Below are 24576 nucleotides of genomic sequence, written 5' to 3'. Positions count from 1 at the left end.
AGAGGGTTAATTGTGACCTGATTTTTATTTTTATTATTATTTCTAAAGTTGCTTATCTGACACAAAGAAGACTTGATGTTATGATAGAGAATGTTCTTACATTGCAGACTAGAAGTTTTATGCTCTTTTTTTTTTTTTTTTTGACACTGTTTGAGCTGATGAGCATGATTGGAAGAAAGCCCATGGTGCGAAATGATCTTAAATAGTGTTTTCAGAAATTTATTTTATAAGATCATATTATACTTTTTTGTAATTAATATTAGAAGATTAATTAAGGTAAAACTATTGATTCCTTTACCTAATTTTGTATCACATTCTATTGTCAGAAGATTGAGAGCAAGAGAAGAAATTGAAGGGCCTGTAAGAAAAATTCAAAAAAAAAAAAAAAGGCTGAAAGCAAAGAAAATCTCTGGACATTTAATTGCTCTCTTTAATGCTGATCATCTTGCTCAACTCCACATGCTGATCCTTGATTCTGCTTACATCTCCGGAAAAATCTCGACTGGCAAAAGAGATGGTGTCTTCCCTAACAAGTTGCCTTTGTTTTATCTTCGATATAGCCAGTGAAACTTCTCCTATTGAAGGTCGCTTCCTTTGCGATTTTTGCAAGCACTTGTGAGCAACGGCAGCTAGTTCCCTCACTTCTTCAATATAGCACTTTCCAGTCAGTTTTTCATCTAGTATTTCATCGACACCGTCCCGGCTCATAGCAGCCTTTTCGAGAAAAATTTAGTTGGGGGGGGTGGGGAGGAGAGGAGGAACAAAGTAAGGATTCAGATAGAGGCAATGGAAATTATTGAAATAAGGAACTATACTGGCGAGGGCAACAGCACTCACAAGATTAATATATTCCATTAGGTTTTGATGTGGGTGGATGGCTGTAATGAGTTCAAAGATGATAATGCCAAAACTGTAGATGTCACTCTTCATGGTGAATTGGTTTGTAGTTACATACACCGGATCTATGTAGCCATATGTACCTTTCAGACCAGAGTTGCGTCCATCATAGGCCTCTTCCTTTGAGAGTCCAAAATCAGCAACCTAACATAAAGTTACCAGCAAATGTCTATTATCACAAGAAAAAAAAAAAGCACAACTCACTATAAAGCTATCCTTTCAATCTAACTTTCTGGGCATCTGTACTCTTGAAATTAACACCATAAACAGCATTTTAACCTTGAACATTGTGGACTTATGTTTTGTATTAACTTGAGATGGTAACTTACCTTAGCTCTCATTGATTGGTCCAAGAGTATGTTAGCTGACTTCAAATCACGATGTATGACAGGTGGGACTGCCTGTTCCAAGAAAATGTCATAAGACTACATATTGTAAAGGGCAGCATTCCAGAAGGGAACTATGAGATTAAGTAATTCAGCCTACCCCTTCATGAAGATATTCAACTCCATGTGAAATATCTAGAGCAATTTGAAGCCTTTCTTCCCAGCCCAAAACTAGTTCTTCATCTGGTTCAATGTCCGTGTACATTTTTTTAAGAGTTAAAGAGAAAAGAAAAAAGAAACTGAAATTGCCATTTTATTGTACAAGGTATAAAACCATTCCACACAAAAGTTTGGTTACAGCAAATGAACAGAATGTATAATGCAGCTTTAATCAATAAAGTTTCCTTCAATATGAAAAGGTATAACAATTCAAACAAATGGGGGCTTCTGGGCTTACTGTATAGAAGGTTTGACAGGCTTCCATTACTCATGAACTCATAAATCAACATGCGCTGTCCTTTATCAACACAATATCCTAACAAATTCACGAGGTTCCGGTGATGCAGCCTTCCTAGCAGTGATACCTGCAAGAGGTCAAGACTAAAAAACAATGAAAATTAAACATTCTTTCTAGAAAATGCAGAAAATATGAATGTATTTCAAGTTCGCAAAATATAGGGGACACACAAACATAGACAGCGGCAAATGGTGTTGCTAATTGTCCTAAATCCTCAGGAGTATTTCTAATGAAGAAATCCTCCTATAATTAATATAATAATCATGAATGTGACAGTCTTCAATACATAAAAAAGTAATAGACCATCATGTCAAAACAATGGTCTCATGGCACATGATTCTTCCTAATAATGCTTGAAATGTTCTAAACTTGCAACTCTTGAAAATGTAGACCTAGAAGGGCATGAATAGACCCTCCAATTTGTCAAAGTGGAAAGGCCTGCATGGTTAAAACACACCATATGAGCTTTCCTCTATTATACAACATATCCTAAGGAAACAGGAAAGCACTCCACTAGTATCTAGTGCAAGTTTTGTTAGTCTAGGTCTTACCTCTGTTTGAAACTCTTTCTCCCCTTGTTTTGAATTAGAAGCAAGAACCTTTACAGCTACTACTCCACCAGGCATCACAGCTTTGTACACAGGACCAAACGAACCTTGTCCCAATACAGTAGTGAAATTTTGTGTTGCTTTCTGAATATCCCTGAAAAATTAAAATAACTTCTTCAAATATACTTAATGCTTTAAAAAAACGGATAAAGGACTTCAAAAGTCTGCATGCAGTATCATTTAGCTTGATGAAAAATTGGTGGTAAATATTCTAGACTCTAAATTCAAGTCTGCTTTAAAACCACAGGTGACTTGGCTTGAACATCACCCCTCTAATTATCAACTCAACTCAACTAAGCCTTTATCCAAAAAATTTGGGGTCGACTATATGGATTCGCATTTTCCACTCTGAACGATTTTGGTTAAATCCTCAGAAATGTGTATTACTTTTAGGTCATGTTATACTACTCTCCTCCAAGTCAATTTAGGTCTACCCCTTTTTTTCTTTCTATCATCTAACCTAATGTGCTCTACTTGTCTAACTGGAGCCTCCGTATGTCTACGCTTCACATGACCAAACCACCTCAATTTTACTTCTCTCAACTTATCTTCAATTGGCACTACTCCTACTTTTTCTCTAATACTCTCATTACGGACTTTATCTAGTCTAGTATAGCCACTCATCCACCTTAACATTCTCATTTCTGCAACTCTTATCTTAGATGCATACGACTCTTTCAGTGCCCAACACTCACTACCATATAATATAGCCGGTCGTATGGCTATACGGTAAAATTTTCCTTTCAATTTATTAGGAATCTTACGATCACATAAAACTTCCGTGGCACGTCTCCACTTCAACCATCCGGCTTTAATCCTATGACTAACATCCTCCTCACATCCCCCATCTACTTGAAGGACTGAGCCTAGATATTTAAAGTGATTACTTTGGAACAGTACCACTCCATTCAAACTAACTCCTTCCCTATCACCAGTTTGGCCTTCACTGAACTTGCAATGCATGTATTCTGTCTTCGTTCTACTTAACTTAAAACCCTTTGACTCTAGAGTACTTCTCCAAAGTTCTAGCTTTCTATTGACTCATTCTCGTGTCTCATCTATCAGAACAATATCATCCGCAAACATCATGCACCAAGAAATACTCTCTTGTATATGTTTCATCAGTTCATCTAAAACTAATGTAAAAAGGTAAGGGCTTATGGCTGATCCTTGGTGTAATCCAATTGAGATCGGAAAATCTCTTGTGTCCCCTCCCACTGTGCGCACAATAATAGTTGCTCCTTCATACATATCTTTCAATACTTGTATGTACCAAATAGATACCCTCTGATTATCAACACTTAAGAAAAAAATAAACAAATTGACAAGTATCTATAGAAATGATTTTATAATAAAATGCATGAAACTTCCCCAGCAGCATATTTTACAATTTTAAAAATCATACTCTTAATAGAATGTCACAGGATAACATAATGCGGAGCACTTTCCATTTTCTAGGTTTTTCAATTTCCATGGAACACTTGGCTTGTGATTCTTTAGTTATCCAAATCCAAATAGATGCTACTTAACAAAAATGAGGGAAAAATGAAGAATAGAAGGAGGGAGAAGGAAAGCGAGAACACTCCCCACTCCTTCCCCAACGCACACACAAAATTTTGCTTAATGATAATTGCAGCTTCCTTTTCTTTGTGAACCACTAGAGTGATTGACAGCCAATTGCAAGATTGATCATGAGCAACTTCCAACTATTACTAATCTGCCAAAAGCACCTTAAGAGTTTTTTTGTATTGTTCCATGTTTGGCTACATGCTACATAAAGCAAACAGCATAGCTTTCGAAAACCCAAAAGATTTTTCCCCCTAAAAGCCAGTGGTACACAAGCTAATAATGGATATCAATTCTATTTTCCAAAACAAATCTTCTGTAGTTAAATTTTATATATTTAATATTGTTTCTAGGGTCAGTTTTGTCATATTTGTCACTGAGACCAAAGGAAAATGAAACAAACATATGGGAGTGAAGTGAAATATTTCAAACTCTATTTTTGTGAAGCATTTCTTTTAATTTTATCACCCAATGATCATTTTTCTACAAGAAATAGATCAGTATACGGTTATTGTCAACGTTAAAATCCAGCAAAGGAAGACTTAAGCCACATGAAAACATAAACAGAGCCTCATATATAACAAAAATTTTGCTTATAGTTTAGAGATTTGCATACTTGTAAGAATATCTAAGTATGCCTGGTGCGGACATAAACCTATCTTTACTGTGATGGTTCCACCAAAAAAAATGTGAACTTTTATGAGGTTGTTCCAATTGCTGAATGGTTATGGAATTTGTAAGCGATGCACTGAAGTCAGTGCTAGTCTCCAAGCCATTTATGCGTATTGGCAGGGTTGTTAGACTACGTTCATTTGCACACTGTCGGAGATGAGCATGATTCTTGTACCACCTTATGCCAAAAAATACTAGCGAAGCTATCAAGATACCAAGGGCCAAACCAGCAGAAACTCCAATAATGACCAAATCACTTTCATTAACCATTCTATGGTCTCTTTTGGAACTCGAGCAGTGAAAGCATTTTGGGGTTGAAATTTTCTGGAGGTTCACTGTCATGAATAAACAAATGCATTATGTTTAACTTCAAATAATTTTTTACAAATAAGTAAGAACTTGTGAAGTATAGAAGCAAAACTTTTTTACATTTCTCTGCATCCTGGATATATATGCAGCAGAAGAAAATTGCGATACAGGTGTTTGTTAGAACTTAAATGGTAGCAAGAAACTTCAAACTCAGAACCAGTGTGTAACGTCATTGTAGAAAAGCAAATGATTTCAAGTACGAAAAGTATAATGTCCTTAATACAGGAAAACCCAACAAATATACATATTTATACAATTAAACAGAAGAAAAAGAAAGGGTATAAAAAAGTCCGTCAACAAGCAAGTCATTATGATAATTGCAATTCAGGTCCGATCAGTTCACAGGACAGCCATCAAATAGACAACAATACAATTTGGAAAATGAAGAAGGCGACTAGGCATGATATTTCTGCTGTACTATTCTCAAAACAGAAAATCTCAGTTGAATTTAAAGGAGATGGTCATTTTATAACATAAGTTTCGCCAGCCCTCTTGCAGCATTATAGCCCCTTGTATAAGCTCTAGGTTTAGTTGGTTTTACAGCACCCACAGGTACCTAGTCATTGTATTCGTTGCTCAAAAAGTATCAAGGCAAACGATAACAAACTATTGATCAGACAACTCGAGATAAAATTCAATTTATGCATTATTTTCAATTGTCAGTACAGTTTGGTTGCCTGCTTCTTTGGAGACGGGCACAAATTATTCAAGAACAAATACCGGCAACAATTCTCTGCATCTACAGGATGACTATTCACCATGAAACCTAAAATTCAGATATTCGCATACTTCATCAATATTTCCAACACCCATAGAACCCCATCATCTATACCTATACTATGATCATCAAAACCAGCAGAGTCAACAATATAACATCCATCTCAAAGCTCAGGAAAGAAGAGTACCCAAAAAGCCAAACCCAACAAAACAAGAACCCTTTAACTAAAACCAACCCAAAAACACAAATAAAGGAAAAAAAAAATCCGTACATACCTCACAGAGTGATGATAAGTATCTGTCTATGCTTCACAAGCTCGCCGATCTTTCAATTACCTATAGATAACCACAGAGAGAGAGAGAGAGAGAGAGAGAGAGATGACTTGGAGAGTCGTTTTTGGGGGCTAAATTGAAAGGCAATAAAGAAAGGATGGTGTCATTGATGAGTGAAAGGAATGTTTGAGTCAAGAGATCCCTGCGGAATTAAAGCAAAAGAGCGTAGCTGGTGAAATAAAAACTCATTGGCCTCCTTTTTGTGGTCTGTTCTGTTCACTGGCGCCCATTTGATTTTTGCCTTTGACGTTTCCGCCTCCAACTTCTTCGATTTTCTTTCCTTTCCTCCGTTCTACGTTTCTACTCTTCTTTTTTTTTTTTTACTACCTATAATATGATTTTAAAGATATAAAATTTTTTAAATAACTAATAATATTTATATTATATAATAAACATTTCGATAATATTAACTATTCTAATAATTATTAGCTATTTTAATAACTGTTAATTATTTATTAGCTTTTAACTTTTATATAGTAATTTAAAGTAGAAGTGTTCGATAAAATTTAATGTTAAATGTGAAAATAATTATATCATTTTATTGATCGGATGAAAATATTCTCTTAATCTCTAAAAATTATTAAGCATAGCTTTTCATAAACCACTCTCTTAACTTCTATATATTATTATAAATGCAAACACTATATAATATTATGTCACTTAATAATATAAATAAGAGTTAATTATAGTTAAAACACTAAATGCTATTTTAAAAGTTGTTATCCAATAAGACAAAAAGGAAAAACTCATCACTAAATTATTAATTTTAATCAATAATATATCATTTATTTTAATTATAACTCAAACTTAAAATTTTATGATTTTAAAAATAGTTTCAATACTATTAAATTAAAAATCATTAATAATTTAAGTGCTAAATTATGTAGTCTAATGTCTTGACATTTTCAAAGAACAAAACTTTTGAAATAATGTTTGAAGAGTCTGAAATTAGTTAGTTATAAGTATAAGACAAGTTCAAAGTGGATAATTGGTGGGCTCAAATGGACTTTTCCTTTATTTACATATTAAATTTATCATTTTTAAAGTACAATAAAAAAAATTATAATTATATACTTTTATAACTTCAAAATTGGAGTCTTTTCTTTTTTTTTTTTTAATAAAAAGACGAAATTACTTTAAATATCTTTTTTCAAAAAATCGTTAAGATATCAAAGCCAATTGACAAGTGAATGAAAAAGCAAATACTTTAAATAGCTTAATAGAGGAGAAATGCACTCTTCCAAGCGCTTTGAGTTCTTTGAATCTCTAACCATTCTGCTACTCCAAGTGCTCTGTACGAAAGCTTGGTGAGGCAAATAAAGCAGGTGCATGTGGTGAAGGTTAAGAACCTGATGAAGTGATGAAGATCATAGCTATAATTAAAGAAGCTAGGAACGTCAAGCAATAAAGTTCTCATTTTGGCTTGAATTAAAAAGTGTACTAAATAGCAACTTCACATCTTTCACATAAATCCTGACAGTGGGGATGATGATTTTTTCGCTAGTTTTGCTCCATTTGGGCAGCTTGGAAATGTATTACTGTGGCGGTGTGGTCTGCCACAGGAACGGGCGAGTTATGTTTTCGGAGTTTCGTTATTTGATAGTGGAAACTGGCAATAACAATCTATTGCCAAGGCAGACTTAAATTGGAATCCTTTTGTATAAAAATAATAATAATAGTGTTGTTTTCAACCATTACACTTAAGGTAGATTTCCTTCCTCACAGAGTCGATTTTGCTTGTAGTATTGGAGTTGTTTTCTCAATAGAGTCCATTGTCATAGGAAAAAGTATAATAAATTCTTTTACAACATCTCACTGTATTAATGATAATAAATTGGTTATTCTTCAATAATAAATGAGATTGTTCAAATATGTAACTAGGGACATAATATGTATATATATCTCATCATCACAAAATACAGAGTTTAGGATCACATAAGAAATTAATTAAACGGCTTATGAAGTACACTTAATTTACAGAACTTACATGTTTCTACATGTCAGATTAGAAGAAAAAAAAAAAAAAACATTTCCTTTTCCTATGCATGCCCATTAATGCAAAAACTACTGCCAAAGTAGTTGTATATCCTACGTGGGTGGGTGGGTGGGTGGGTTAAGGGACTTCACTTCCTGTATAGGGTGGGGCAAAATTGTGAGCCAAAAACCCTTCAAGCTAGCTACCTAGGGTTAAGTTACACTACTACTCTCAGTGAGTAGGCACATGATTGTTGATTGGTGGCTTGCGGCGAGGCCTATCCATTCCCTTATAATCTTTGTTCATCAGGTTCACTATATCTTTAGTTGCCTCAAGAAGCCTTTGCGTTTCACCTTTAGGTTTTGGAACTGTTGCTTGAGCTTGAGGTTGATGAGAGAATAGCTTATTCTCAGATCTCGAAAGACTTTCCAAGGCTTTGGTTGGCAATTTCTTGGAATCTTGATGAGAGTGCCTAGGTTTGGTGTTTGGGAAATGGACTGGCTCAGGCTCAGGCTCAGGCTCAGGCTCACTCCTTGGACTTCCCCAACTCCCTGAATTTTGTGCCTTTGGCTTCAAACTATTCATATTCTTCTGGGTATGCAAAATAGTCAAGTTATTGTTATTTTTTTTGTCAGGCGAATGCATTAAAATACTCCATTTTTAGCAATTTTTGATATATCAAAAAGAAAATTAATACCCATATACTTGCATACCTGATGATTAAAATTCAAAAATTGGTCTTCAGATACTTGAAGAGACTTCACCACAGCATGACTCTGCTCTCCTGCATTTATATATTCAGATAACAAATTATCCAAAATGAACCAATATTCATATTCTGGATATCACATGCCACATCTTACAATTCAGTACAAAAATGCTTAAACATTATGCAAGTAATCTCACATGGATAAGCATTGAATATGTACCAATGCTAGTAAAACAAACAAGAAACTTGGGCAAAAACTGGATTAGATTCCCTGAACCTTCAAAATTGTACAGTTACAGTAGAATATCTACACATGATCTGTAGGGTACATCTATACATGTACAAGGCTCAAGGACAGACAAAAGGGATCTTGTAAAATCAATTCATGACTAGTGATCATGATGATCAGTTATGATTAGGAGTATGGTGTTTAGGTCCATGATAATCATCACCAAAAGCTACAAAACCAGCCTCTTTGAACTTCTTCTTCTTCTTAGTGCTAGTAGTTTGGTCTCCAAATTTATATTTTACTCTAAAATTTCCCTTTACTTCAAAGTTACATTTGATATCAGAGCAGTTTGCACCTGAAATATCTTCTGAAGCTCCTCCATTTGAAGTACTTAGCTCTTTCTCAAAATTTCTCCTCATCAGAACTTCATGAGTTACCACTTTCCTTCCTCCAAGTCCAAGCTTCCTTGTGCTGGTAGTGGTGAAACCATCAACAAGTTCCTGCATTTTGCTCAATTGGTCACTAATCAACAAAAGAAGTAGCAAAACTTACGCCTAAGAGAATCAAGAAACCTACAATACCTTATCAGCAGACGCAATATCTTCAGGCACCACAAGCTTATCTTTATCCTTTTCCCAGTCTATAAAATCAAAGATCAAATCAATAAAACCTTTTTTGCTTAATTTCTTGTTAATTAACCACCTTATATATATAAGAAAGAAACATACCTTGCTGATGAGCATGCGCACAAGAGTAGTATCTAAGGGCATTCAAAAGGAAGAGAAGCCCAAGTACTAAACTTATAAACCTTATGCACACCATCTTTTTAAAGATTTCTCTCTTTTCTTGGTTGTGTGTTCCCGTATTTCATTAACTGCTAAAAAAGAGAGGAAAACTGAAGAAACATAAAGTGGGTTTTATAGAGTTTTTGAAACCCAAGTCAAAGCTAGGGTTCCAACACCTGCCTCTCTTCTTGCATAAAATAATATTACTTGCTGACACTACATGCAGAACTGGGAAAACTCAAAATTTTCTTTTAAACAAATGAAAAATCAGGAAACCATGTTTGAACGTGATCGTCTAGCCATGAGGAGGATTGAGGCGTGCCACTAGATTAATTTTTCATAGAGAAATGTATATGTTTTGTGCCTATCTACAACAATCAATGCATGCAAATCAGCTTACCATTGTTAATTAATTAATTAATTGGTTCGATATTATTATTATCATCAAGAGGCTTATTTGGCATTATAATTTGAAATGGACAGTCAATTAGTGATATTCTCTATATTAGTATGATTCTGTTAAAATTATTATAATTTTAACAGTGATTACATATGTTTAATTTCTGAAAAAAATAATCCTCTATGACTAATTTTGATTAAGATAAATCATTTGTTTTAAAATTAGAGAATCAATAAAGTGAATAACTCAACATTAAAGAACGGCGGCCTGGAGTTTTCTAGGGCTATTTATTCAGTACATATATATATATATATATACTGGCCATTTTTTTAATGAAACTTTTGAGACGTAGGTGGCCAAGTGGCTTCAGTCTATGGTTGGCATGGATGTGGTCAAGATATCCCTGTATCTTTCTTGAACAAAAAGACATCCTCTATCTTCTGCATTATATAAATTAAATAATATATTAATTTTTATATAAATCAAATTTTATTAATAATAGAGTTAGAAAAAACTTAAATGATTTGTTAGATTAAAACCATAGTCAATAAATCAGCCTAAAAAATCTGAAAAATTACATCTAAAAAAGCAAATATATATATATATAAGATCAAATCAAATTACAAGAACCTCCACCCAGCACAAATAATAGATTAATTATAAAATAGAATAGAATTAAATAAAATATAGGGCACTAAAATTTGTGTCAATTTTCAAGCTTGACCACTTTATTAATCAGATATATATAGGCTTAAATCATAGGCAGTAAATATATATAGAAGTGGAGTCTTTAGTATACATTTAAAGCAAAACCAAAACATTTTATCAGATAATTAACAAGGAATCTCTTTTCCATCCGATAACCTATGGGTGTAGGGGCATTAGGTAGATTTAGTATCCCTGACCCAAGAAAATACACATATTTTTGCTCTTGTATTTTGGTTGAAGGCATTGGAATCTTTCCATTTAGACACACCTGGCAATGGCATAGCTCTCACCAATGTTCACATAGCTCAGAACAGCAGAGAAATCTTTCTGTTTTTAGCTGCTGGAAATCGTCAATGGAGGCTGCGGAGGATAGGGGAAATTTGGTTATTGTAACCAAAGATTATTTGTTTTCACATGCCATAGAGATGTCAAATCTTTCTCATGTGGGATATATTCCTTCTATTTTGGCCATATACAAATGGTTAATTCCATAACTCATGTTTTATGGAGTTGCAAACTCTTTAATAAGGTACTCTTGTCTAGATCAGGTTTAATATGGACTCTCACATAAATATTTTATTGAAAAAGCTTCAACCGAACAATTTTAACATCTCAGTTTTTTAACTGAGTTAAATAACTTTAAAGTCTAAACCATTGAACTCTAAATGATTAATTCAAGTTATAATAGTAAAATTATGCATATCTCCTTTGGGGGCAAAGAGGGCTATGAGAAAGAGGAGGTCGGTGGTGGTACTTCCCAAAAAGAGGGCATGCACGAGCTAGCATCAAATTATGAGCTAGAGGGAACATGGTCAAGCGATTACAGCATGGATTTACTAAATCAAATAATCTTTTAACAGTAATTAAGCCTAATAAAAGCAATAGATTATTATATTGCTGAAGTTTAGAACACGAGGGCATGTCGCCCAACTTGTGGTTTTCTTCTTGAGAAGAGAGTGAATTTGCTTGTTTGAGTTGATGGTCATCAGAAACTCCATTCTCAAGAGAGAAGAAAAAAGCTGTTTTGTTTCAGCAATTCGTTTGATCAAATTCTGCAAGTTTTTTTAATTATGAAATTAACCATTTAATGATAAGCCTCTAATTAACATTATTGAAATCTCTGTGAACCTTCATGAAAAAGATTTTTTTTTTTTTTTCCTTCTTCTTCTTTTGTTCTTTTTATTGTCCATTTGCTTACGGAAACAAAATATAAATGACCCAAAAAGCATAAGCTTCCAAATTTTTTTTATTTTCTTACTCTTGTCAACCAAACAGAGAAAAAGAGGTAAAACACTTTCACTTTTGGAACCTTCTCAAAATATCTCTGCTTTTCTGTTTTAACCAGTACTGTTTTTAATTTGGTATGGAACTTCACATAATTTGAAAATCAGAAATAATTAAGAAAATTAATTTAAAATTAAATTTAATAAATTTTAATCATTAAAATTCTAAAATTTTAAAGACTTTTATAAAAAATTGATAGCTATAATATTTTTTTTTTAAGTGACCATTCTTTCAATGATTTGGTTGTAAATAAAAGTTGATAGCCTAAAGCAAGCAATATTGTAATGAAATTGTTATTGTTTTTGATGATGATGATGATTCCTTTGATCTTTCCCTAACTTAAGAGAAATGTAAGGTATGGTTATTTACCGATTATTTACTATAGCACAAAGGAGATTTGGACACACATGCTTGCATGTAGTATGGCTCCATTTACCAAAGTAATGTCTTAAATCTGGAAGATAGTACTTGTGGGTGGTAATTACTTTTTCCTTTGAAAGGTGGCAATTACTAATATCAAGACAAGAAGATTGATGATGTTCATGTGTATGCTTTTGATAAGATGAGGCCAGAATGCAAAATCATGGCTGTCTTTGGATTATGTACACCTATGTGTACGAAAATGGAGCTTTTTAAGGTTATTGGAGATTATATTTAAACTAAATTCATCTACATTTGTGTAGGTTGAAAGGCTCTATATATATATATATATATATATATATGCATTACTATAAAGGGCATGTGTTTGCCTCATTTTAATGTTCAAATGTCCAAGAAACCAAAGTTATTAATTTGTTTGTCTTTTGAGGACATGTTAGTCACATGATATTATTTTTTATGATAGTTTCTGCCCTATAACTTCTGGTAAGAGTTTAGAATTGTAATTGGAGATACAAAGTTAATTTAAAATTATTTTTTTTTTAAATCCTTTTAAATGTTATTTAAAAAGTAGTTTAATAAATGTTTTGTTGTTAAATTTAAATTTTTTAATAAATATTTTTAAAATAATATTTTCTCAAACAGATTATTGTGTCATTGGAGCTGCTAGCTATTATCACAGATACCCATTTAATGCTTTAGCTAAACATAATCAACGCTAATGCTAATTCATAACTCTGAGTTATTGTTGTTATTATTTAATGAGTGAAGGATAGCATTATAACTGCGTTCTGTTCTTAATTTTAGTCAATTTTGTGATATTTATTCTTCTCAAGAACATTGTGACTTTTATATTAAAATTTTATTTTATATTAAATCTGGCAAACAAGATTCTACCTAAACCTGCTGTTGTGTCCATTATCAGGCTGGAAATACTACCACTTCTCCAGAACCCTGCCCAAAGAGGTGATTCATTGGTACACTTTGATGCAACAGTGCTTACCATCCATAATTATCATCAATGTTGATACATCAGTGAAGTTAAGCAGCCAAGTTTGTAGCTAAGAACTTGCAGGTCACTGGAAAAGTACACTCTCCAATGCTCTGTTGTATCAAAACTTTAGCATCCGTAATGACAATTTTTAAATTATGGGTCACAATCTGACAAGAACTACGACCCAAATGCGCTGCCTGTAATTCAAGGGATCAACTAGGGATATGGCTGCAGTTGCAGATAATGCGTCGGTTGCAGTAAGGATGGCACAGCACCTCATCAACTGCAAACCGCCAGGGTAAAAAGGGAAATTCTTCATGTGGAGGAAGAAAAAGCTACTGTTGAAGAAGAGAGAGAATAGCGAGTGCTGTGGCAGATTCATGTGTTCAATAAAATCAACCCAAATAATTCAGAAGTGCGGATATACATTCGGCTAATCCTATCGCCAATTCACATAAAGTGCAAAACAGAAAACACAATCCTCTGCTGTACTGTATGACCAAAAAAGATACTGAGGAAAACAATTGATAGGATGATGTTGCCAGAAAATCACATGAGCTGCTTGAAGATTATAGAAGCAAACTCATATGATAATTGTAAGATCCTAGTCCATCTAATGAACGTAAAAACTCTCAGTCTATTACAACAAATGTAGAAGTGTCAAACCACCCATTTGCCACTTTGGCAACATCAGGAAACAGAACACTTGATTACTTGTCATTCATCTATTTCTCTACAAACTATTTCTCCCCTTTCAGGTCAGTTATAATTTGAACACGATGCACAAACCCAAGACTGAAAATAGAAAGTTACAAAGAAGGGATTCTTGAACACACAGAATTCCCAATCAGTTCTTGAAAGTCAGTACTGAAGGAAAAACTGTTTAAATAGTAGGAGAATTATATAGTATTCTTCAAGATAATCATAATGATAAATGCTTGCATACAAGGGTAACAGCCTTTGCATAATTAAAAATGCACACCTCACACATAAAGCATCCTGGCAAGTGGCAATGTGTCCTCCCATTTTTAAGAAATCATACACGACTTCAAGAAGAATTTAAAAGATAATTGGGCAACAACACCACTTTAAATGAAGGAACTAGGCAAGATTTTAAATTTTAAAATAAATAGTCAATCAATTTATAAGAGTAAAGCAACCAGATCATTTAAACTAGGATTGACAATTGCAAAATTAGCACCACAAAAATACATTACGAGCAAGGATATCACAGAAGTTCAAGTTGCAAAATTGTCATTAGATAACCATTTTCAGAGAATGTACATAAGCAGGAAAAGGGGAAAAATCTTCCTGCAATTTCCCCCAAGACATCATTATCCATTAAGCACATTCTTTAACAAGCCCATTCCTCATCAAGTGATCAGAGTGTAACAGTGGTCAGTCCATGTGCGTCACAAAGCCTTGGAACCAGGTGATGCTCAATCCACATGCAGGACAGAACCTTGGAACAAGGTCATGACATCATTGACAGCACATTTGAAAATCTTGCTGATTTAACCTGCTTCCTACTGCTGCCCCAATAATACCAATCCAGTGTGCAAAACTAAAGTAACTTGAATCATTAGTCAATAGGCCGGGGAAGAGAACCCTTACAAAAGTGCAAAAGAGAGAGACGAAGGATAGATGGAAAGAAGTAGAAAACAAAAAACAAAGATAACGCTCAACTTCCTCATGATCCACTGAATAACATGAGAACGATTGAAGCTGCAAACCACAAAATTGTCAGCCTAGTAAATGGAAGCATCAAATCTTGGCTCATAAAAACACACCTGACTGTTATATGATTGAAGAGCGCACCCAGCAATCCAAGACCAAACCTTCTTATCTACATCATACAGAAGGCCCTTTCCTTGGTTCCAAGATGTGAAGCAGATCAAATTATCCTGCCCAAAGCACTCAAATCTCTCTGCTGATAGCCTCAACAAAGCCCGAAAATACTTTGGTGGCATCCTACTGATCTCCACCCACACAATCTTTGTGTGATCCAACTCCCAAATTCTCATGCTCTGAAGAGTACTATAAAGGCCAATTCTTCCGACTAGAAACAGACGCTTCTGAGTGCCAGCCACCAAATAGCCATCCAACAAAGACCGTGGGAACTTGGCTGGAATGTGTTCCCAGTAACCTGCGTCAAGCTGATACATCATCAAACCAAGTGGTGAAAGAGTTTCCAGATACAATCTCGAATCACAATATGCCATCTTTGAAGAACAAAGATTGACTGCAGGCATTATTTGGTGGAGTGACCATCTGTCAAGCTTCGAATCATACACTTCAGTGGGCAATGACTTATCACCATAAATATCACTGGTGGCTATCACTTTAAACGACCTATCCGTTCTATCAACAACCAATATCAATTGCCTTTGTTGATTATAATGCATGCTTGGCAACGTTCTCCAAGTTTGAGTGAGAGGATTACAAACTAAAGTTTTGAAAGTTAGCCCATCAAGCCCAGAAAAGCAAGCAAGGCCCCCTGAGGAACCAACCAACCAAAATGCCCACTGCGGTAAAAATGTGAAAGGAATTCTGTACCATGTTTTCAAAGGCAAGCTAAAAACTGAGCATTGTGGTGTCTGTGAATTTTTCCAAAATGTCAAAAGACACGGTCCATGAGATGGCACTTGTGAGTGAAATTTAAGAAAACTGCTGTCTTGAAGAATAGAATTCCATCTTTTACAAACTGATCGAAGTCGAAATATCATAAAAGGAGGAACCCTAGCCAAAATCTCATTCAGTAGATCTTCAGGCAACATTGCCCATATGTTATCCTCCATTTGAACATCAGGGTAAACAGCTTTACCAAATGTAGCCACTGTTTCCTCATCTAAACCCCGTGGTTTGGTCTTAATCGCCTTCTGCCTAGAAGGACTGGTATTTCTTGATCCAACACGGCCCAAGGGGCTTGTATTCCTCGACGCACCAATCCTAATTGGTGACACTTGCCTAGGACAAGCATCATCATCGCGCACACTCCCACTTTTTATCAACTTGGGAGTAGATACAGTAGATCCAGATTCAGATGATTCTCCAACACCATCCATATTAATAAATTCCCAAAACCGTAATCCACAACAGCAATAAAATCTCAAAACCCTAACTGCCTCCCGAGAAGCCTTAACAAAATTTGAAATGCAAGCCCCAGTTCATCGTAAACAAGAAGAGAGAACAAACATTTAAAGCCCAGATGAAAATTTTAGGCATCCAGCAAAAAAACCCATTCATCCAAACACCACAACTAAAACAAAAAAAATCCACCCCAGCTCAGATAACATTACAGATCAAAAACCCCAATACGCAGTGAGATCCAAAACTGACTATGTTGCAAACGAGATATCCATTGAAACAAAAAGATGCAATAATATTGAGCAGAGATCAATGTGAGAACATAAAGATGGAAGCTTGATAGTGGTTACCTTTTAGGTTGAAGAATTATCATTCGACTCCTCTCGGTGAGGAACAGCTTGTCAGAGCCCAGATAAGTTAACTAAATAAATAAATAAATTCTGGCATAAAAATGAGGAGAGGAACCTAACCTCACAGACTCTTTTCTCGGGTATGTGTTTAATTTGTTTTGTCACTATTTGGAAAAAAAAAATATTGAAAAAAAGAAAAATCTGTGGGTGTAACCTAACTGTATGTAATTAGTTTTCTGCATCTCTGTGTTGTTTTAACACATCAGAAAAATGAAAACTGATTCGGTACATTTCATCATGTGTTAGTTCATGATTAGATGGCAGATATGAGACCATGGCCCCTTGATTTATGCCAAAATGGCAATGCATCTCTGGCCCACTAAGGGTGGAAGTTTACAGTAAATTTTTAAATTTTGTATTATGAAACAGATATTAAATTATAAATTACTAAATTTAAATTCCTTTTTTATATTATAATGTATATATTAAATTGATAAATTAAAAATTCTAAAAATAATATTACATGGGCTCCACTAATGCTTGTATACGTATTGTGATGGTGGTTGAAGCTAATAAATAAAGAGGGCAGGTATTAGAAAATGGGTCTACCAAAGATGCATCTTCAAGGCCAAGTCTTAACATCAAAATTGAACTTTCAACCTCCCTGTTATTCTTTTGGCTTTGGACTAAGAAAAGTGAAAACTAACCAAGAGTTGTTCTGCTTCGTTCTAAAATAAAAAATTCCTTTCAAGTTTTGTTTATTTTAAGTAAAAAAGTGTAGTTTATATTTTGCTCTATTTGAAGTTGTCCATTTAATAGAAGGGCTTGGACCATGGGCTTGGGGGCACAGTGGGAGTAAAGCATTTTGGGCCATTTGGATGCTTGCCATAGGGTTTTTATCTAGCTTAGCTTCTGGAGCACAGCTTGGTTCCTTGCTTTCGACATGAACCAGCAAAGCCATGCCACAATTTTCTGATAGGATCGAGCACATCAATGTCCACTATTGTTGAAAGGATCCAGAACCCTCCTCTCGTAAATCACTCCCAATCCCAAACTATTTTGCTTTTGCATGGGGACAAAAGAAAGGAAGTTGCTCATCAATGGTGTCCTCACAAGAGTTGTACGGAGGACATGTTGGACATGGTAAACATTGGCCAAAGCATTGAAATCCATTCTCAATAGGAAGGTTATGGGACCTCTGGATTCCAGATACTCTTCCAAAAGAATGGGAGATTGCCAATGGACGAGGAAGCATTGTTCTATAGGGAGGAAGCAGACTGCTAACTTTTTATGACGAAATACGCAAATTCCATAAAGAAGATCTTCAAGATTATAATGTATTCGTTGTCCAATTAATAAATTCTCATCCTGTAAAAGGTATCTTTAGGATAGCCCAGTGTTCTTGTGGGGAGTGGGAAGAAAGAATTGCCTTATCCCATTGGTTTCATTCCTCGTGAACTAGTTAACGCACATGGGGAGTCCTATTGCCTTCTGTTAAAAGTTTGCAACCAGGGAGAGAAGGTATCCATGGAAGTGTCCTTCTCCAGCAATAACTGGCCACGGCGGAACTTTCCTTATAAAGCTAAATCACAGCCGTTATTATTTCAAAGAAAATATTATTTTATCTTTATTTATTACACCGGCACGTGGCTTCTCACCACGCTATCTCTCTCTTTTTTTTTACAATTAAAATTAAATATTATGTTATATTTCATCATCACACGTGCTCTCTTCCTTATCTTCGCCGGAATTTCCTCTCCTTTCTCTTCTCTTCTCTCTGCTCCTTTTTCTTTGCTTCCCTTTCCGTCTGCTTCCTTCACCACCAGAGCCAAACCCTAACTAATTCTTCCTTCGGTTTCTTCCATCGCTTTCTTTCTGCACAAACAAACGCCGCTGGAAAGCAACCGCCCCTCCTCTTTACTTCTCTCTCCAGCTTCTTCTTCTTCTTCTTCTTCTTCTTCTTTTGGGTTTTGTTTATGCGATAGTTTTGATTGGCATTTTGAAATTTTGTGGTGATTCGGGGATGGGGGCGGTGACGTCAACTATGGCGGCAAAATTTGCGTTTTTTCCGCCGACTCCGCCGTCTTACCAGGTGGTGATGGATGAGGCCAGTGGGAAGCTGATGATGATGGACGTGGGGACAAGGGAAAATGTCGACGTTTTGAAGCTGGATACCAAGAGAGGGAATCGGGTGGTGGCGGTGTATATTAAGAACCCTGCGGCTTCTTTGACTGTTCTTTACTCCCATGGCAACGCTGCCGATCTGGGGCAGATGTTTGATTTGTTTAATGAGCTCAGCTTGCATCTTCGGGTCAACTTGATGGGGTTAGTCTCACTCACTACACATTCAAAACTTTTGTGATTTATTTATTTATTTATTTTAAATTCGTGACTGGGTCTCTTTTTTAAGTTTTGAAGTGGTTGGTGCTTATTTATGCAGGTATGATTATAGTGGATATGGACAGTCCAGTGGAAAGGTATACGATTTGCTTCTTGCTTTCCTATTTTGTTCGGTTTGATAAAATATGGCTAGAAGAGAGCAAATCTGTTTTTTTTATCCCCCTTAAAAACTGTCGGGTGACTAAGAGAAGGAAAAAAAGGTGAAGGAAATGAAATTTTGGAATTTTATATTCATTATATTTTTTTCCCCTTTTAATGACTGCAGGCTTGGAATGGTAAACTTAATGCTTGTATTAATATCAGTTGGGTTTACCAGTGAGCTTTAGTCTCGAGTTCGAGCGAGTCTATTGTAGGAAAAAAAAAAAGTTGGCTTTGATGAATTTGAAGAATAGTGGTTTCCTTTTGTGTTTTGTCTGTTGTCATAAAAAATTGTAGCCGTAGATTTGGTCCCAAATTTTTTCATCAAGTGTACTACTGCTTTTATTTAGTTATTTGATTAATCAGAATTCTCTTAAACTATTTAGATGCTCATCCATCAAGTATTATTGGTTTGCCGGTTAGGGAATCTAGAGCACTAGTCTCCTAAGCTCTTAGTTTCTTTGCAGTTGTCTCAGCATCTTGGCAACCAGTTGTAATGTTCTATCCCAGATTCAAGGAACTGCAAATTGACTAATGGAATTTTTTTTTTTTTTTGGTAATGTTTTATAATTTTGCACTGTTTATAGCTTTGCATTTCATTCTTTCTTTCTCATTCCTTTTGGGCAGCCAACTGAGCAGAATACTTATGCGGACATAGAAGCTGCATATAGGTGCCTCGAAGAGAGATATGGAGTGAAGGAAGAAGATATCATCCTATATGGACAATCAGTTGGAAGTGGACCTACTCTAGACTTAGCAACCCGATTAATGAACTTGAGAGCTGTGGTCCTGCATAGCCCAATTGCATCTGGCCTTCGAGTAATTTATCCTGTGAAGCGAACATATTGGTTTGATATATATAAGGTACTTTTTTAGTTGTTAAGTGCTCAACTTCAGTGTCCTGATGTCTTAAATGTTTCCAATATTTGAAAAATTAACTATATGCTAATGGTGCATTGCTTTTATACTGTGCAGAACGTTGATAAAATACCAATGGTCAATTGTCCAGTATTGGTAATCCATGTAAGTGTTTTTTTTTTTTTAGTTAACTTAGAAAAGGTAGACGGAGAGACTTGAACTCGAAACTTTTCCAGTCCCTATACCTTCAAGATATAGGAGGACCAACTAGCCTACCCCTTGATTGATGCAATTTTTACTTTATTGGAATTAGTTTAATTGAGTTCTTTTGAGTTTGCATTAGAATACAATCAGCCTTATGAAGTTTGTTGTGTCTACCTGGTGAAAGATCAATAGATCTTGGAGAAAATAAAAGCAATAGCAGTATCATAGGAAGAACTTGACTATATTTGTGTCATTACTAGCAATTAAGAATATGAGGTATTGGATATTCGATTTTTAACTTGGATCAAAATAGCGTATAGATGTAGATAAATGCTTTTAACTGGTAGAAAACCCTGCTCAAATTTCCTGAGAATGCAACCCCATTTTTTTGTTGTAACTAGATTTCACATTATGATAAATCTTGTTTGGAATGATTTGGGCAAATAAGTTGCCACATCTATGCAACGAGAGATGATCAGGAGTAGACTCATTAGAGGAATGCATTTTGCTTGCAAATATGTGCATTATAATTGACCTTCATTTTTAACTTTAAACATAAGTTGCCAGCTAACCTTGAAACATGATTAATTTGTAATATTACATTTTTCAGAGTAGCCTAGTATGACATAAGCATTGTGGAATATCAATGGTGGTCTGCAAAATCCAACCAACTAAACATGTGAATAGCCATTAGCTCTTCATTAATAATCACCTATTTAATGCTTTAACTTTAAGGCTTAAATTTATCCAGTGTTAACTGGTTGTCATTTTAGTATTATATGAACCTTAACTGAATGGATCTTTTACTGCATGTAGTATACAACTGACTCTGCATCTAACATTTCCAATGTGAATGATATCTTTAGTAATGTTTAAATGTTTTAAGATTTGGTATATATTCCCATGTTAGCTTTAGAATGGGTTCATATTAGCTGCAATGAGCCTTCTTTCTTCATGAACCAATTAAAGCATCATATTTTCCTATCCAATATGTTTTGATAACTTTTCAGATTTATGCTTAATTGTTGTGCTGTTTTTATGCCTCTCACAGGGAACTGCTGATGATGTTGTAGATTGGTCCCATGGTAAGCAGCTTTGGGATCTTTGTAAAGAGAAATATGAACCATTATGGGTGAAGGGAGGAAATCATTGTGACTTGGAGCTATACCCACAATACATCAAACACCTCAAGAAGTTCGTATCAGCCATTGAGAGATCACCAAATCTTAGAAATGGAACTGGGCCAGTCACAGATCAATTGGAGAATCCCCGGAAAAGCACGGATTGTAGAGAGACCTGTGGACCAAACATGGACCAAAAAGGGAATTTTAGACAGATTATTGAGCAAAGAGAAAAGCCCAGGATAAGCACAGACTGTAGAGAGAAATCAAGAACCAGCACTGATAGGAGAGAGAAATCAAGAAAGAGTGTGGACCGCCCTGAGAAAGAGAATCATGTATCAGATCAGCCTGAGAAAGCAAGGAACAGCATTGATCGGTAAGTTGGCTTTTTGCCTTTTTTTTTTTTTTTTTTTTTGGTTGCTTCCTTCTTTGTCCCCCTCTCCTCTTCAATTCTAGCTTTTTATTTGCTCGCTTCTTTCTTCCTGATGTGGTGGCACATGTCAATTATGGCGGCAGCTTTGGAGGCATGATAAGATCAGTCGGATTATGCAATATTGATTGTTTCAAACCTGCCACAAAAGCTCTCTGAAGAAAAAGAAGAGTAAATCCAAGGATTCACCTATTCAGGTTGTCTTTTACTTCAATTATTAGATAAGGTTGATGGTGGTGTTTTGATAGTGAATTTTCCACAGAAAAATAGGAAATTACTTTAACCAGGCAAATTCATAGTCTCACCTCACTCACTGTGTGCGTTTTTCTCGGTGTTTGAATTCATTCAAAATCATTTGGGAACTACTGTCTTGTACAGGAACAAATCTTGGCAGTTTCAGTATGCAAAATCTTGAAAAGCTTCCCTTTATTTATTTATTTTTTATTGAGAGAGGATGGAGGAGGATGCAGGAGGTTGAACCCCAAACATATTACCTCATCATGCAGTCGGCAAGCAGCTTCTCTTTTCAACATCTTTTGAAAGGAATTTTTGTTAGACTTCACATTCTCCAGCACCCCTTACCAAGGCAACTTTTTGTCTCTGGAGTGATATTCGCTAGTTTTATACACATGGTGTCTGGATCCATTATCATAGAAAAAGAGGACTGGGATTATTTTGACCAAATTGAAGTGAAGATGTGTCAAGTCTACGGAAGGACCGGTTCAAGTTGTCGAGAAGCAAGGCTTACGGGGCCGAAATGGCTCTAGGCTTTTTGAGGTTAAACAGGGCGTTCTGCGAGCATGATTTCTTGATCTTTACTGCCTGAATTTCTTCTTGGTAATTGCTATTATTTCCTCCTTTGCTTTCTCTTTCTCACACTCATAACAATTAAATTTAAATAAATAGATTCACGGTGTTAATGAAATTGTGATTGGACTGTCCAAATTAGTTCGGCCTTGTACATTTCACAAAAGAAAATGTCACGAGTGAGTGTAGAAATTAAGAGTTACGCTATTCTCATTTCTACTAAAACTAGGAAAACTAAGATGTGGGAAAAATTTTTATAAAAAAAACTTATTTATATATTGTTAATAATTTAATAATTGAGTATTGGACTCATGGTACCGAGGTTATGATTTAAATTATAAAAATTATTGTTCTCTTAGTAGTAGGGACAGGGCAATTAAGGTGGCTATCGGCTCGGTTTGAGTTCTCAATTGAAATAGATGATTTTGATTTAATATTCATGAAGAGTAAAATCAGAGTCTCCTTGGTTTTAATTTTGATTTAGGTTCGATTTTGATTTTAATCAAATTTAATAATTAATTTTTTTTTTTTATTTCTTGAGAAGAAAATAACTTGAACCGAACTAGTTTGAGTTTGATTACTATCTAAGATATTTTTATTAAAGTGATTTTGATTAGTTCTAATTCTTGATTGAATTGATCCAATTTTCTTAACTGGACTGCGATTGGGTCCAAGGAAAATACCAATCGGGTGATACTAAATAGAAACAGACAATAAGCAATAACCCCAAAGAATAATCGAGGGTTTAAGGTGTCTACTATTTCTCACTCTCTATGTATCCAATTCTCTTGCAAAATTCTTCATCGCATCATCTCCTTATCTCTTTTATTTTACTTGGTTTTGTTCGCCTCGTTCAAAATTTTGACATTAATTTGATATCCAAAGCCAAGCCTCTTCTACTTTCTAGTAAAGATTGTGATTATTTCTTTCTCTTTATTATTGAGAGTGTACAGTTCAATTTCAATTCGGAGTTTGCTTAAGAATTGATTAATTCTTTTTCAATTTTTTTAGTTTAGTTTAATTCTTCAATATTTCGTTTTTAATTATTAAAATAATTGTATATAAATATTATTGTAGAAAATTATATCTGAATTATTATTTAAATTTTAAAGTTGATTAGTAATGTATAATAATATAATTTTAAAATATTTTTTAATTATATAATTTTTATCTATAGTATGTCTCTGATTGATGACCATCCATTTCCTTTGTTAATCTGAAGATGCTAGAATCATGACTTCTTCTGATGCGCCCGTACAGTTTTGAGGATTTCCATTTCATATTGGTTTTTATAATCCTTCTGTTGAGAAATGCGATGATCCCCATGGCCTATTTCGTATGTTTTTGTTGATAAATGTAAAGGTGAATTTGAATATATTTTTACTTGGTGTGTAATAGTTGTGAAGCACACTTCAGTAACAAAAACAATGAATTGGCTTTCTGGATGTACAAGAATGATGCAAAGCCACTAGAAAGCAGGGGAACTCGCTGAAATTACTGATTGAATGTATTTCATTGAATGCTAAATGGCGTCTTCATTCTCTTTCCAAGTTTATTTGCTGTGTTATGGTAAAACCAACTGCTTTTCTCAAATGAAACACATACTTTTAAGTTATAATCTATCTTTCCACATTTGGCACTGAATGTAGTACATACAATTCCCAAAACAAAACTAAAAGAAGTTGGGCTGATAATAGCACGTTAATTCAAGAAA

General features: G+C 34.8%; 4 protein-coding genes across 7 annotated transcripts; 1 reads left to right on the top strand and 3 right to left on the bottom strand.

Moving 5' to 3' along the window:
* Window positions 1-271: 271 nt before the first annotated feature.
* LOC110659631 (calcium/calmodulin-regulated receptor-like kinase 2) lies at window positions 272-6303 on the bottom strand. The gene is made up of 8 exons (XM_021817610.2): window positions 5949-6303; window positions 4531-4921; window positions 2292-2442; window positions 1681-1807; window positions 1384-1466; window positions 1227-1298; window positions 838-1041; window positions 272-714 (listed from the first exon to the last, which is right to left on the bottom strand). The coding sequence occupies exons 2-8, from the start codon at window positions 4854-4856 to the stop codon at window positions 418-420; spliced, it is 1260 nt and encodes a 419-aa protein (XP_021673302.2). The 5' UTR covers window positions 4857-4921; window positions 5949-6303; the 3' UTR covers window positions 272-417.
* Window positions 6304-7929: 1626 nt separating this feature from the next.
* Window positions 7930-10019, bottom strand: LOC110659568 (uncharacterized). 2 transcript variants are annotated; one of them, XM_058154164.1, is made up of 5 exons: window positions 9647-10019; window positions 9500-9558; window positions 9274-9418; window positions 8694-8764; window positions 7930-8568 (listed from the first exon to the last, which is right to left on the bottom strand). In XM_058154164.1, the coding sequence occupies exons 1-5, from the start codon at window positions 9738-9740 to the stop codon at window positions 8212-8214; spliced, it is 726 nt and encodes a 241-aa protein (XP_058010147.1). In that variant the 5' UTR covers window positions 9741-10019; the 3' UTR covers window positions 7930-8211. The 2 variants fall into 2 exon arrangements, with proteins under 2 accessions (XP_058010147.1, XP_021673214.2); XM_021817522.2 differs by having other exon boundaries at window positions 7930-8571; window positions 9647-10015.
* A 4676-nt stretch (window positions 10020-14695) lies between these two features.
* Window positions 14696-17172, bottom strand: LOC110659632 (F-box/kelch-repeat protein At5g15710-like). The gene has a single exon (XM_058153402.1). The coding sequence runs from the start codon at window positions 16530-16532 to the stop codon at window positions 15216-15218; it is 1317 nt and encodes a 438-aa protein (XP_058009385.1). The 5' UTR covers window positions 16533-17172; the 3' UTR covers window positions 14696-15215.
* A 1169-nt stretch (window positions 17173-18341) lies between these two features.
* On the top strand, window positions 18342-24417 carry LOC110670742 (uncharacterized). 3 transcript variants are annotated; one of them, XR_009151321.1, is made up of 8 exons: window positions 18343-19229; window positions 19345-19381; window positions 20070-20306; window positions 20418-20465; window positions 21556-22001; window positions 22142-22252; window positions 22434-22892; window positions 24085-24417. XR_009151321.1 is itself a non-coding variant. In XM_021832906.2 (7 exons), exons 1-6 carry the CDS (start codon window positions 18928-18930, stop codon window positions 22212-22214), a joined length of 1143 nt encoding a protein of 380 aa, XP_021688598.2. In that variant the 5' UTR covers window positions 18342-18927; the 3' UTR covers window positions 22215-22252; window positions 22434-23000. The 3 variants fall into 3 exon arrangements, 1 of the variants encoding a protein (XP_021688598.2); XR_009151322.1 differs by having other exon boundaries at window positions 24040-24417; XM_021832906.2 differs by lacking the exon at window positions 24085-24417 and having other exon boundaries at window positions 18342-19229; window positions 22434-23000.
* Window positions 24418-24576: the final 159 nt, after the last annotated feature.

This window comes from Hevea brasiliensis, chromosome 9 (genome assembly GCF_030052815.1).
Source record: "Hevea brasiliensis isolate MT/VB/25A 57/8 chromosome 9, ASM3005281v1, whole genome shotgun sequence".
Taxonomy (NCBI): Eukaryota; Viridiplantae; Streptophyta; class Magnoliopsida; order Malpighiales; family Euphorbiaceae; genus Hevea; species Hevea brasiliensis.
Note: the sequence above shows the minus strand (reverse complement) of the source record. Positions and strands in the feature narration are given on the sequence as shown.